This window comes from Molothrus ater, chromosome 14, assembly GCF_012460135.2.
Source record: "Molothrus ater isolate BHLD 08-10-18 breed brown headed cowbird chromosome 14, BPBGC_Mater_1.1, whole genome shotgun sequence".
Classification (NCBI taxonomy): domain Eukaryota; kingdom Metazoa; phylum Chordata; class Aves; order Passeriformes; family Icteridae; genus Molothrus; species Molothrus ater.
Window position 1 is genome coordinate 6,787,455 of NC_050491.2, and position 12,826 is coordinate 6,800,280.

General features: G+C 39.2%; 1 protein-coding gene across 6 annotated transcripts in view; it reads left to right on the plus strand.

The window, feature by feature from the left end:
• Window positions 1-12,826, plus strand: part of AFF2 (ALF transcription elongation factor 2) — a 332,307-nt gene that overhangs the window by 80,340 nt on the left and 239,141 nt on the right. For all 6 annotated transcript variants that reach the window (XM_036401947.1, XM_036401952.1, XM_036401950.1 and 3 more), the window contains exons 2-3: window positions 4,420-4,540; window positions 11,308-12,198. In XM_036401947.1, the coding sequence (XP_036257840.1) occupies window positions 4,420-4,540; window positions 11,308-12,198 (1,012 nt within the window). The remainder of the gene's footprint in view (window positions 1-4,419; window positions 4,541-11,307; window positions 12,199-12,826) is intronic.

Genomic DNA, 12,826 nt, shown 5'->3' on the forward strand with positions numbered 1-12,826 from the left:
CCCCAAATTTTATTCTCCTTCTTGTTCTCCTTTTGTAGCCAGCGCTCATCTGACTTTTATCTCTTATCTCCAGATCCACATTTTTAGCTTCTAGTCCAAAACCTGTGTGTATGTCTGTTATCTTTTGCCTTGATATAACCTCCTTCTGCCTCAGCCACCTCCTCCTCTTCTCTGTTCTCCAGGGACTGGGCTGGATTGTCCCTACAGCCATCGTGGGCTGCAGTGGGGTGCAGCTGCAGCTCTGCTGTCCTTGCTGGCACCCTGCAGGCTCACACAGGCTGAGCACCTAGCCTGTCACAGGGAGCAGCTCACCACTGTCCCCACACTGTGCCTGTGGCTGAGAAGAATGGCAAAGGGATCTGTGCTGCTCTGATTGCAAAGCAGTAAATATCCAATGCTGTTATTCAAAATGCATTTTGCCCCAGTGTTAGCATACCAAAACAACATTGCAGTTTTAGTTGCTATTCTTTCTGCCATATCTGCCACACTGGTAATTTGTAGGTTGATGGTCTGCTGTGCTCTTGTACTATTCTTAATGCTCACCATTCCTGATCTTCTCAGATTTATATACAGGCTTCCCCATTCAAATTCAATTATTAATCTAATAAGTGGTAACAAAACTATAGAGTTCACATATTTAAACTGTATTGTCATGTAATGGTTGTGTCTAGGGAGCTGCCCTCTTGGATATAGTGAATATTGTGGCCCACAGCTGTTTTCTTCTGTATCTCTTTTATAAAATGTTTATGAAAGCCTGTATTGTGATATCCTGCTCTCCTGGCTTTAGAGGAGTCATGAAGTACTTCTCCTACAAGTGAGACAGACTGAACTCTGATGTTCCTCACAGTATCTGACTATAGTTTTCACTGACACCTTCACCACTAATCACATATCTGTATTTCACAGAACATTAGTTAAGCTAAAAATTAAACATAAGTCCCAGAGATTGCATTGTGTCTGCAGTAAGAATTTCTGGATAGTGTCCCATTAGGTTCTCTGCACTGCAGCCTTAAGATCTAATCAGCATCCCTCTTTGAATTATACAGAACCCAAATAAGTTGTTATCATAATCTGTGTATGATCTCACAATATTTGACTTCCTGTAGCCACAACCAGCTCTGTGTCAAGCACTGTCATAGCAAAAGTATATTTGCAGAGAAATAAACCAAGTAATGGTCTTGACAGGATGAACAACCACTTCCTTTTGCATAGATACTTTGTACACTTAAAGCTGCCCTGTGACTGCCAGTAGGAAGTTCAAAATGCAGCTTTAATTTTATTATTTGTTTTGTTCTCACAAGAGAATATATGAGAGTGAGATTTGGATTGAAGCAGAGATAACAATTTACTTAAGGTTTTGTTTGTGTTGAAACATGGATTCTCACAGTTTTGTAGACTGTAAACGTTTTTTGGGTCTAGGGCTTGAGGTGTGCCTTTGTACTCACCTCTTGGGTGCCTGAAATAGAGATCTTTCATAAACATAATAAAAGAGAAACACTTCAATGTGTTGTGTTGGAAAATACTGTATTTTCAAACTTTTAATGTTAACCTTCTAAACACTGTGTTAGTTTAAGTTAATGTCTTTTAAAGTGATTATGCCACTTTGAATTACACCGGTGCTGTTTTCATAGTTTTTGAAGTTGTGGTTTTGTAATGTGTCATAAAGTGCATCTTAGTATTTTTTGAGTCTTTGCTGCTTTTTCTCAGATAGGATATAGCATAATGCCTCACTTGGTTTCCTAAATACTTTGCATGCTTGTGACCTGAGCTGGCTTTTAGACAACAAAATGCTGTAACCTCACATGAGGGGTGAGATGGGTTGTGTGCTGTACTCTGTGATCTCTGTGACCAGATTGTTTGATCTGAACGTGCCCAGGATTTCACCCTGAAACCCCAGGCCCTGGAAGCCATTGGGAAGCTGTAAAATGCAGCTCTAACTTTCATGAATAATTCTTTCTGAAGTGAATGCTGGGATGGGAGCGCTTCCATAGCAAACATTGCTTATGCAGGATATAAAATCTTGCTTAGACTAGATGCGTGAGACTGGGCTTACAACTTCACTATGACCTGATCTTGCTGAAGAGTCACACAGTCTGTGGGTCAAACTGCCAGAGAAATCTCTGGAAAGATTCCCTCATGAGAGGGATAAATATAGTGTGTTCCTACTGCTTCTGGGCTGGAATATTTCTGAGTTAACCCCACCCCCTACTCCAGCAAAGCTGTGGGGAGAGATGGAATCAGCCTTGGCCTCATCTTTGGGTGCCACTTTGGGAAACAGCTTGCATTCACTTACTCCCATATTTGTGGATGATAATCTTGATTTAGGATTCGAAAGGAATTCTCCCCTTCACCTTTTAGCAAACAGGTTGCTTGTGATTTGCAGTGTTACATTGGCAATGTGGTCATGTCTAGAATAGAAAAGTGACTGTCCTTACAACAATTTCCTCCTCTGTCTCCCTCAGGAGACCAGCAAACAGTGCCAGCAAACTTTCTGCAAAAATACGGCATTGATTATAACACTGATCTGGAGCTTGCTCTTGGTGTTAGTGATGTCAGTACATCAGGAGGTGTTATAAACAATTAAATTAAATAAAACAAAACATGGCATATTTTCAGCCTTCTAATTTGTAGAAGGAAAATGTGGATGGCAATCATTCAGCTCAGCCTATGTAGGTGGCTTTGCATTCAGTTTACAAGCCATAATCAAGCCTTATTCAATCCAAGTCTGAGTGGTCTTGAATTGCTTAAACCAATTATTAATTCATATTTTTTTATTTAGAAATCTCATTGTGGCATGTCTTCTTTTCTTTCCTTGCCTGTATAAAAACAGGTGTATAAGTGTAAGGCTACATGGAGTCATCAAGCAACAGACATATGCTTTCCTGTGCTCTCCACAGGGCTTGCAGGTTCAAACACAACCTGCCTGAATCATAAGAACTTTAATTGAGTAGATAAAGAGGTCCTCATAATTATAAACTGCAGTAGGTATAACAAGAGGCTAAATACATAGCTGTGGTTTTAATTAGCTGGTGCTTCAAATTAGTAATTGTGGTTTCACTCAGAAATCAGTGACTTTATACACTGTTAAAGCCTCATCACTGTGCAGTTCATTCCTCATTATATCTCTCGGTGTGAAGCTTTCAATACAATATCATGCTGAGCTAAAAAGGCAAAAGTTGTAGATATTTGGTTATCTTCCAAGTGCAGTGGAGCTCTATGGAGATTTAATTCATTCTTGCCCGAGATAGGAGAATTAAGTGTTCTTTGTTACAGCTGGAATATGTGTGTTTGTGTGTAAGCATCTGTACATACAGGCTGTGTGTGGATGTGTGCATGCACGGCCAGGATCTATCAGGGAGATTGTGCTTACTGCAGATAACATCAGGGCATGCACCGAATCTGCTATTCAAATTGTCATCTGGAATTCGGGAGCTAATTAACTGACACAAAGCAGAGCCAAAAGCCTCATAACAAATCAAATGCGGCTTGAAAGCACAGAAGTGTCCCTTAATGCTTGTCACATGAGAGGTTGTCAGTGCAAGTTGAAGTATGCATCTTTTCCTTTCCTCTTTCCTTTGCTATTTTTCCCTCTCCTTCAGGGTTTTAATTATATCTCTTCCCTCAGAGGAGCAGGAGGTAGTTTGCAGAGCCAAGAGACCAAAGTACTTCAGTGTTATTCAGGGGAGAAGTGAATGTGGTCTCTCAGCCTGTCATCTAGGTCTGGCAGGTGCGCAAAGCAAGCTGACACGCAGATAAGTGCCACTCACCATTGCTACACCGAGGTGCTAGATCCTTTTCTGTGTTTGTGTGCAGAATTATCTGATCCGGCATCAACTATCCTAAAATCTTTTCTGGCAGCCTGCTTCTACAAAACCCTTCTTAACCCCTCCTTGACATCTCCAATGAAGCCATACATAAATTTTAACAAGAAGTGGGACAGAATTAGGTGGTCTAAATCACACGAGGCTAAAGTGAAGCCTTGGGATGGATGTTCAGTGTAATGGATTTGTAGATGTTGCTGAGCTTCCTTGCCTTCACATTTGCTTTCCCTGCACAGACCCATGCTTTGTGGGCACACGTGTTTGTGTGCAGGTGCATGTGTGTTTACAGGCTGCTAGTACAAGGATGTCAAAATGTATTTTATTCTTCTACATAATGCTCTGTGAATTGGTAAGCAATATTTTCATTGTTTCATTGAATCACTTTCCATTTTAGAAGTGTACTGACTGCCCTACTGCCCAATTTTGCAGTTTTATGATTCCGGATTTAAATTTGGGAAAATTATTCAGTGGCTGTTTCTTTCAGAATTGTCCTCGGGAGTTACATTGTTTGTGATGGTTTGTTGCTATTACTGATAGTAATAAACATGTAACAAAATGACGGGAAAAATAATGTGTTGTCCTTTTTGTCTTTCTCCAGTCACTATGAGCAAGACCGGAGTGCACTTAAGCGGAAGGAATGGGAGAGAAGGAACCAGGAGGTCCAGCAAGATGAAGATCTCTTTGCTTCAGGTTTTAACCTCTTTGGGGAACCCTACAAGGTAAATTACATTGTTACATTTTGCATTTTCAGAATGTCTTACACAAATACAAATAAAGCTTCTCATCAGCTCTGAGAAATGGAAGTATTGCATCTGCCTTGGTACTTCCACTCTTGAATACACTGATTATCCAAATCAGCATAGGGCAGCAGAGCAAACTGAATGTGCTGCCCAGGTTGCATTGGCAGAATCAGGAGTTTTGGTTACAGTCCAGTTCAAGATTTCTCCCTCTTAACATACAGCAAAGTCCTGCAGTAGAAGTATGTGCAGCTGGTATTTCTACAAGTGGTTTGTACCTACAAAGCTTACAATAACTTCTTTCATTTTTAGGAAGAAAATATATCTGAGTTTTTAAAACCAATGTCCTCTCTATAAATAATGAGTCCATAATCTTTCTTGTGCAATCATAGCCATCCAAAGAAGTCTTTTGGGAGACTGAATCTTTGGGGAGCATAACAAGGATATGAAAGGGACTTTTGTTACAAGTCTTATTCTCTCTGAGGAGCTTTGCTGCCTGAGATTTTTATCACCAAGGGATGTCCCCCTTTATGATTTCTGCTGCTTTGATTTTCAGTAAGACATTCCCTAAAGAATTCATCAGAATGTAAATTTCCATATCTCTTTCTCCTCCCAATCAGTGACATCCATTGAAAGGCCACCACTTCATCTTTCCATTTTACATTGTTAGCAGCTGTAAGGGATGATGAGGGCTGTTTGAAAATCACCCAAAAGGAGGAGAAAAGGCTGCCATTATTATCACATGGTGTCTAATAATTATAGACCATGAAATATGTGGTGGATGCACTTGACTCCTGGCTGTACTTTGGTTCAGGCAGGCTGAGGAGCAGTAGGCCTTTGTTTCTTGGCATGAGTTTGCCAGCTGGAAAGCCCCTGGCTCATGTTCAAGACAGTGAAGGTGTCTTGACAAACATTTCAAAAGGTGGTTTGGAAACCACCTTTTGAAATGTTTTTCAAGTGGAAGATAACCAAGTGGAAGATAACCAAAGTACAGAGCAAGATATCAGAGCTAAAGTGAAGACATCTATCTTATCTATTGCATTGATTAGCAGCCAACTACTTTACCCTATAAATGTCACCTCCAGGATGAGTCCAATTTGATCTCTCCCTGAAGTGCAGCTGCACTGCACCCCAGGTGACCCTCTGCTTGAGCAGGGATGCCTCTCAGGGATAAAGATTCCTTCTTTACCCAAGGCTGAGATCCCTTACCTGTGACATACACTTGGTAAGTGGCTCATACCATGCTGAATTAATCCTATAGAGCATTACTAGTCCATGTAGCTACTCAGTATTATTGTAAATATTGAATGGATAATTCCATCAGACTAATGTAAATGGTTATTTGGATTTCAGGAGGTAGACTAGTATGCAAAACACTGCAAAATTTTGTGGCAAGAACTAAAATCATATATCACCAATATCTATTGTATAATAAGAATGACAATATCTTATTTTGGATCTATTTAGTGTGTGTATTTGCACCAGGTGTGCACAGAGCATGTGGTTTCTTTTCAAAAACTGAATGACTAAAAAGCCAAAAATTATCCTGATGGTCTTTCTGGGCAAATTTTTTTAAGTTGCTTTTCACCTGCTTGGCAGAGAAGTTTGTAAACTTCGTCTGATTAAGGAAAATATAATACAATATTGCCCTAAGAAAGCATTATAAGTTGTGAAAGATAAAAATTGATAGGAAATTGCATGGAAAAGTAGTTAAATATTCAGTATTTAAATCAGTCTTAAATTTGAAGAAACAAGTAGAAGCAAAACTAGATAGGAAAGCTAGGTCTTGCTTTCATTAGGAGAAAAGAAAGGGATGAAGTGATATCCCACTGTTTCCTTTTTAAGTTCTGCATTGCTAAGACCCAGCCATAGTAGAGTTTCCTAGGCACTAATAAAAGCTAAATCTAACTCTGTATGTATGTAGTGATTTTTATTCCTAAGTAAGTGCAAAATTGAATTCAGGAGTTTGTTTGCATTTTTTCTAAGACAAGTGAAGAGACCCTGATGCGAGAACAAATATCCTGCACGTGCAGTCAGAATTTCTTCTCTATTTTGAGATGACCAGATGTTTCTGTGTTCATGAGACTCAAGGCCTTGTGCACACAAGAAGCTGCCCTTGTCTCTCCTGGTCACTCTCAGTGGGAGCAGAGTGAGATAAACCACTGCCAGCAAAGTGCTGTGGCCTCTGATGGGCACAGGCTCCACATCCTCACTGGGCTGGCTCTGCTGCTGAGCATCAGCTCCTGGTACAGCTGGTACATTTCTGAAAGATCTGAGGGTGGGAGCTGACATGGAGACTACAGTGACAAAGAGGAGGTTGGGAATAGCAGGTTTCAGGAAACATTTCTTTTCTTTCCTTTTCTTTCCTTTTCTTTCCTTTTCTTTCCTTTTCTTTCCTTTTCTTTCCTTTTCTTTCCTTTTCTTTCCTTTTCTTTCCTTTTCTTTCCTTTTCTTTCCTTTTCTTTCCTTTTCTTTCCTTTTCTTTCCTTTTCTTTCCTTTTCTTTCCTTTTCTTTCCTTTTCTTTCCTTTTCTTTTCTTTCTTTTCTTCACAGACCTAGTGTCCTTACTTGTTTATCATTCTTTCCTCATTTGCTTCAACAGTATCCAGAGGAGGGACCAGGTAGGGTGAGGGCAGGGCAAACTACCACTGCTGTTTCTGAAGTTTTAAAGGCTGAGCAACTGGCAGCTGTTTTAAGACTGCACTAAGAAATTGATATTAAAAGTTGCATTAAAAGAGCAAGGAGCTGAGATTTTCTCATGGAGCCTACTGCCATTGTGTATCATGAGATGTGTGGAGTATCTGCCTTCATCTATCATCTCTCTGCTCTAGCTGTTACAGCCTCTTTCTTTCCCTCTGTCAAATAAAACGTGGGTGTTCATTATAGTTTTGGACAAATGCGTGTTTCTACATTGATTCTTTGTAGTTTATGTATGTGTGTACTTAGATGAAAAGAGATACTTATTTCTGTGGGTGTATAAAATAAATTTTTCCATGCTTGTTAAAAGATAAATGTCTCCTTTTGAAGCTCCACTGTCTCATGTGGGAAAACAACACCTTTGACAATGTGATGACATCCAGCATTATTTTGGGAAGGTCAGGCAGTAAGGGTTGTGTTGCTCTTTAATGCAAGTGGGTTGCAGGTCCTGCCTTCAAACCCTGGTGCAACCTGTTCATGCTGGATTTTGCAGAAGGGATCAGAGAAGGGCCTGCAGTGTAACAGCAACAGACATTTGAAAAAGCAGTGTTGGAGCTTTCCTGAGAAAAGCTGTAATTTTACTACTGAATTGTTGATACCTTTTAATGTTTTGAATTACTCACAGATGAGTATTTTAAAAGAAAACAGTAGGAGTATTTATGTTACTTTTCAAAGGAATTGCTGCAGAAGAGTTCAGCTTGAGAAAGAGAACCTAATGGGCAGCATTTCCATTGTGGAGCCTTTGGTGAATATTAAATCATTTATCTTTTTCAGGTAAAGCCCCTCCATGCTTTTCAAGCTTAGCATAAAAAAGATCTCAGCTTCTAATCTGTGGAGGTTAGTTTAACTATGAGGCATAAGGAAGTGAATGAATTATGAAACCTCAAGTTTCACACAAATTTTCAAAAAACCCTTGTAAATGGGGCCTATAACTTTGAGTGCATTAGTTCTTTTCTTTGTAAAACTATAATGCAATAGCTAGCTAGCAAATTAGTCTTCCAGTAGGATTCTATTATAGATAGCTTTTGAAAGAAATAGAAGCAAATGCAGGAAGATGGGCATTTCCTAAATTAAGAGAAGCCTAGAATGAGGGGGAATGCTACTAGCCATGAGTCATAAACCAGGCATATAATTTATGCCTTGGAATACTCAAAATGCTGCATTTCCTTGATAGCAAAAATATTGTGATTCAGCATGCTGTTCAAAAAATAAGACAGACAGAGGTTTTCTTTAGGAAATCAGCCAATTACCCAGCATATGAAGGTAGAAATTGTCCCCAGTCTGGAAGTAACAAAGAGCAAGGAGAAGTTATGACTGGATTTTGTGTTTCTCATGCTGGTATCCGGGCTTGTCAAGAGTACTATGCTTCTTGTGCAAGTTCTGAATTTGTTGTGGAAATAAAGTAAAAACATTATTGTTATGCTTTATGTCTTAAATGCAGATGGAACAGTGCACTACATTCCTGAGCTCATTCAGATTGTGGTGTGATGCCTAAGTCTGATCTTAGCTGTGTGTGCTCTAATTTTATTTAAATGTAAGCCAAATTACCATTAATAATGGGGTTTTTTGCTTTGTAGTCTGGTCCAAAGGCCACTGAAGAGAGTAATTATCTTTCCATTGACTTCAGTAACCATTGGATATGAGCTTTAGTGTACTTAAAATACACTAAGGATGTTTAAAATAATTTAATCTCCATGGTTTTCAGTAAATATGTTTTTATTAATGTTCCCTGTAAAAGACTATGAATAATAATAATAATACCTAACATTTATACAATGTCTTTTATCCCCAGGATGTGAGCATTAGTCATAAAATAGAGTTAATATAATGCAAAGTTATATTTATCATCATGTGACATGTAAAAGAAAATACATGGAGAGAATTAGGTACCTCCAACATAAAATAATTGAAAAGATCTACTTTCAAGTTAAAACATTTTCTCTGTGAGGATCTAGACAAGAGCCATTTAGTGTGCTGGGATGTTGAAGTGTTACAGTTATGATATGTTGTCAGTACCTTTATTTTTTTTTAACTTGTGCTTTCTGGAAAGTAAGCTAAATGCTCCCTGGAAGTGTAGCTGAACCACAGAGGTGAAGGTTGGTGGTCAGGGGTGTTTTTGGTACTGTTATTTCCCATGTTCTATCCCGTAAGGAGTTAAAGTGTTTGGGCAGGGAGGAAGCAGAACAAGTATGTAAGTGTTTAGACTTCGAATCATAATTCCTGCTGGGCCCTTAAGCACAATGGAATCTCCTTGTTTTAAATTTGGGGGTTGAACAGAGAAAGCCTGGTTTTGGCTGCTGCCCAAACAACTCATTGTGCAATTCAGTTGAAGGAGACTGCTCATATACAAAGAGCTTATTCTTGGCTTAGCTAGAATATAATTTTTGCCACTAAAATGACCAACCTAGGGACTTAGTGAATTAAAGTGATTCGTGGTTCTCCACAACTGGGATTATTAACTGTATCACTTAGGAGCACTGGCAAAATGTATAGAGACGGGAACAACATTGAACAGTTAATTTTTAAATCACTGCCTCAGTGCAGTGCTAATATATGTTACAATCCCTGAGAATGAGCAAAAGGAAATTTGCATTTATTATCTTCTTTTTTTAACATTTTTCATGGCATATTCACTACTCTGCTCATCCTCTGACTAGTTCAGCAGTGTCTAATGTAAGTAGATATTTCAGGAGAAATCCATGCATGAATTTTTTCATCGTTCAAACTTCTCTTTAGTACTTGGGGAAAGTGGGATCAGGGGCATAGTAGGATTCCTCACCAAAGAACTGTGACACTCTCTAACCAAGCACAAGCTCCTACTGCTGATTTTTCCCATCTCAATGGCCTGGCGTTAAGGTGCCATTGGACTGTGGCACTACTTGTTTTATTGAGTGAAAAAAACCCCTCCAAACAGAAGTAGAGTTGGCTGTATGATGACATAACTTTGTCATTTAATTCCAGACTGTAGAACTGAACCATCTGCTTGAACAGGAACTGTAGTTCAGCTTTGTTTTTATCCTTTGAGTCTTGTAAAGCCATGAGCATGGGGAATAAGATGTTTTAGTTCTCTGCTGGTCACTTCAGTTGAACAGAAAGGTCAGTAGGAAGGCTGCTGCTTTGCATCCATGTGGGGTGAGTTAGAACAGGAAGAGAGAGGAAATCAGCTGTGTATTAATTATAGCTTCCAACTTATTTCTCCAGCTTTTTACAAGTGAAAGGGAAAAGGAAAAAGAAACTTAATGCTTCAAAAGAAAAAGTATAATAGCAGTGAAACAAATATGAGTCAGTACTTATTTAATAATTACTGGAAATCAAAGAAAAGCAGGATTAAGAAACACAACCAGCCTGCAGACAGCAGAAGAATCCTGGTGCTTAAGAATGTGGCAATCATGTCTGTTTATGTTCTATGAGAAAATATTTTTGAATGATCTTTTAGTTGAACCTACCATAGCGTGTGGTAGAAGCTTTTTCTTCTCTGAATTCAGATTAGATACTTCAGGTCAAACTCTACTTTCTATGGAAAAGTAATTGAAGTTAAACTGGAGTGAAGAGTTTGGTTGCTATTACAGATTGCCCAGCTTCTATTTATGGCAGGACTGTGGGTCAAGGGGCTGATAGAGCAATAACATACTTATATCAACTGTGTGATTACAATTCAAATGCTCAGTAGCCAGTAATTGTGCATTCGTGTTTCGCACGATATGAAATGTACAAGCCCAACATCTCTGACATAAACCCAGCTTATTTTGTGCCTAACATCCATAACTGATGCAATTTAAACACTTCTCTGAGAGCATATTTAAGAAAATGGGAAGCAGTAGACAAGTGTTACTGATGCAAGCCTGTTTCAAGAGATTCTTTGAACACAGTTATTGATAGGTTTTTCTTACATAACATATGCAAGATGTAATTGAAATTTAATTAAATGTCAGCATGACACCATTAAACAGCTAACATTTGCCATCTTCTAAGACAACTATTCTGAGCAGTAACTTGTAAATCAGGAATTTACTCACGCTTTTCTTGTCTTTTTCTTTATTTATATATTTTAGACAAATAAAGGCGACGCCCTTGCAAACCGTGTCCAGAACACATTGGGAAATTATGATGAGATGAAGGATCTGTTAACCAACCACTCCAACCAGAGCCACCTTGTAGGAATCCCAAAGAATTCTATCCCACAGACGCCCATTGACAAAAATGAACAGAACTTTTTCCCAGAACCGAGGAACAGGATGATCCCATCTCATCAGATCAGCAGCAACTCATCAACATCAATGCCTCCACCTTCTTCATTGTCATCTAATTCTACTTTGCTGCACGGCCACCAGAGCAGCAGGAAGTCGAGGACAGACTGGTCACGCAGTGGTCACAACTCCAGTGGGGCCCAGCCAAGCCAATCCACTGGTCAGCAGAGTCGGACAAAGCACAGCTCTTCTCATGACCAGTCACAGGGCAGGTATGAAGATCTCTACAACTGCCAGAGTGAGCAGCATAAAAGTGGGGGAACTGAGGAGGCAAATGCTATGGCAACATCTTCACATTCAAGGAGGCACACTCATGCAAAGTCAGCATCTGGAGAACACACTTACAAAGAAAACAGTCATTCGAAGTCACCCACAGAGCTTGAGTTTGTAGGCCATGGTCCTGGATCTCCACTTCCTTCCACTTCTTTGTTAACTGCAAACAATGGTCTTTCCACTCAGAATTTCCCACCAGGACTTCACTGTAAGAACAGCATGGTCCAGCAAAAGCCTACAGCTTATGTCAGGCCTATGGATGGTCAGGACCAGGTACCCAATGACTCACCTGAACTGAAACCCCCAATAGAAATTGAGAGTGGATATGGAAATCAGTCCTTTGGAGCACTGCTGGAAGGAAAAGTGAACACACCTAGTTCGAAGAACAAAGTACCAAAGCTCAACATTCCTCCTGTTAGTGAAGTAAGTGGTTAAAAATATCTTCTCTCTAGTACTGCTTGGGTATTACATTCACTAAATATTTTTCTCTGGAAATATGCAGTTGCACTACTGGAATAAACAATACAGTGTATTCCTTTTCCTAGACTGTGCATGACTTCTTTCAGCAGTTTGTTGTGATAGTCCCAGTAGCAATATTTAATGTAGTTTTTAAAGCACAGCTTGGAATACTAACATTTCTTGTTTATGATTAATATTAAAAGGCTAGATCTCTGTTGGGTCTAATATATGTGTACCAGCTATACTGGTTCTGGACAGGGAACTCTAATATCTCAGCTCATCTGCAATTTTCACTCTTGAATTCTCAGTTAGTAGGTAGTTTGATAGACAGATTGCTATTTTAAATTCTAAGGAAAAATGGCAGTGTTCAAATTTCAGTGGTACTAAACAGTCCTGCCAGTAAGGAGTTTATTTGCAGAGTTTGCTTAATTCCTTTTTTTCTTTTTATTGGAATTAATATGACTTAAGTTGTGAATAATGCTTATGAAAATGTGTCCCATTGAAGCATTTATGCATTTTGAAGAGCTCTTAATACTGGGATTCAGTCCCAATCTCTGCAACCAACAGTTTAAGCTGTTGAATTTTGTATTGC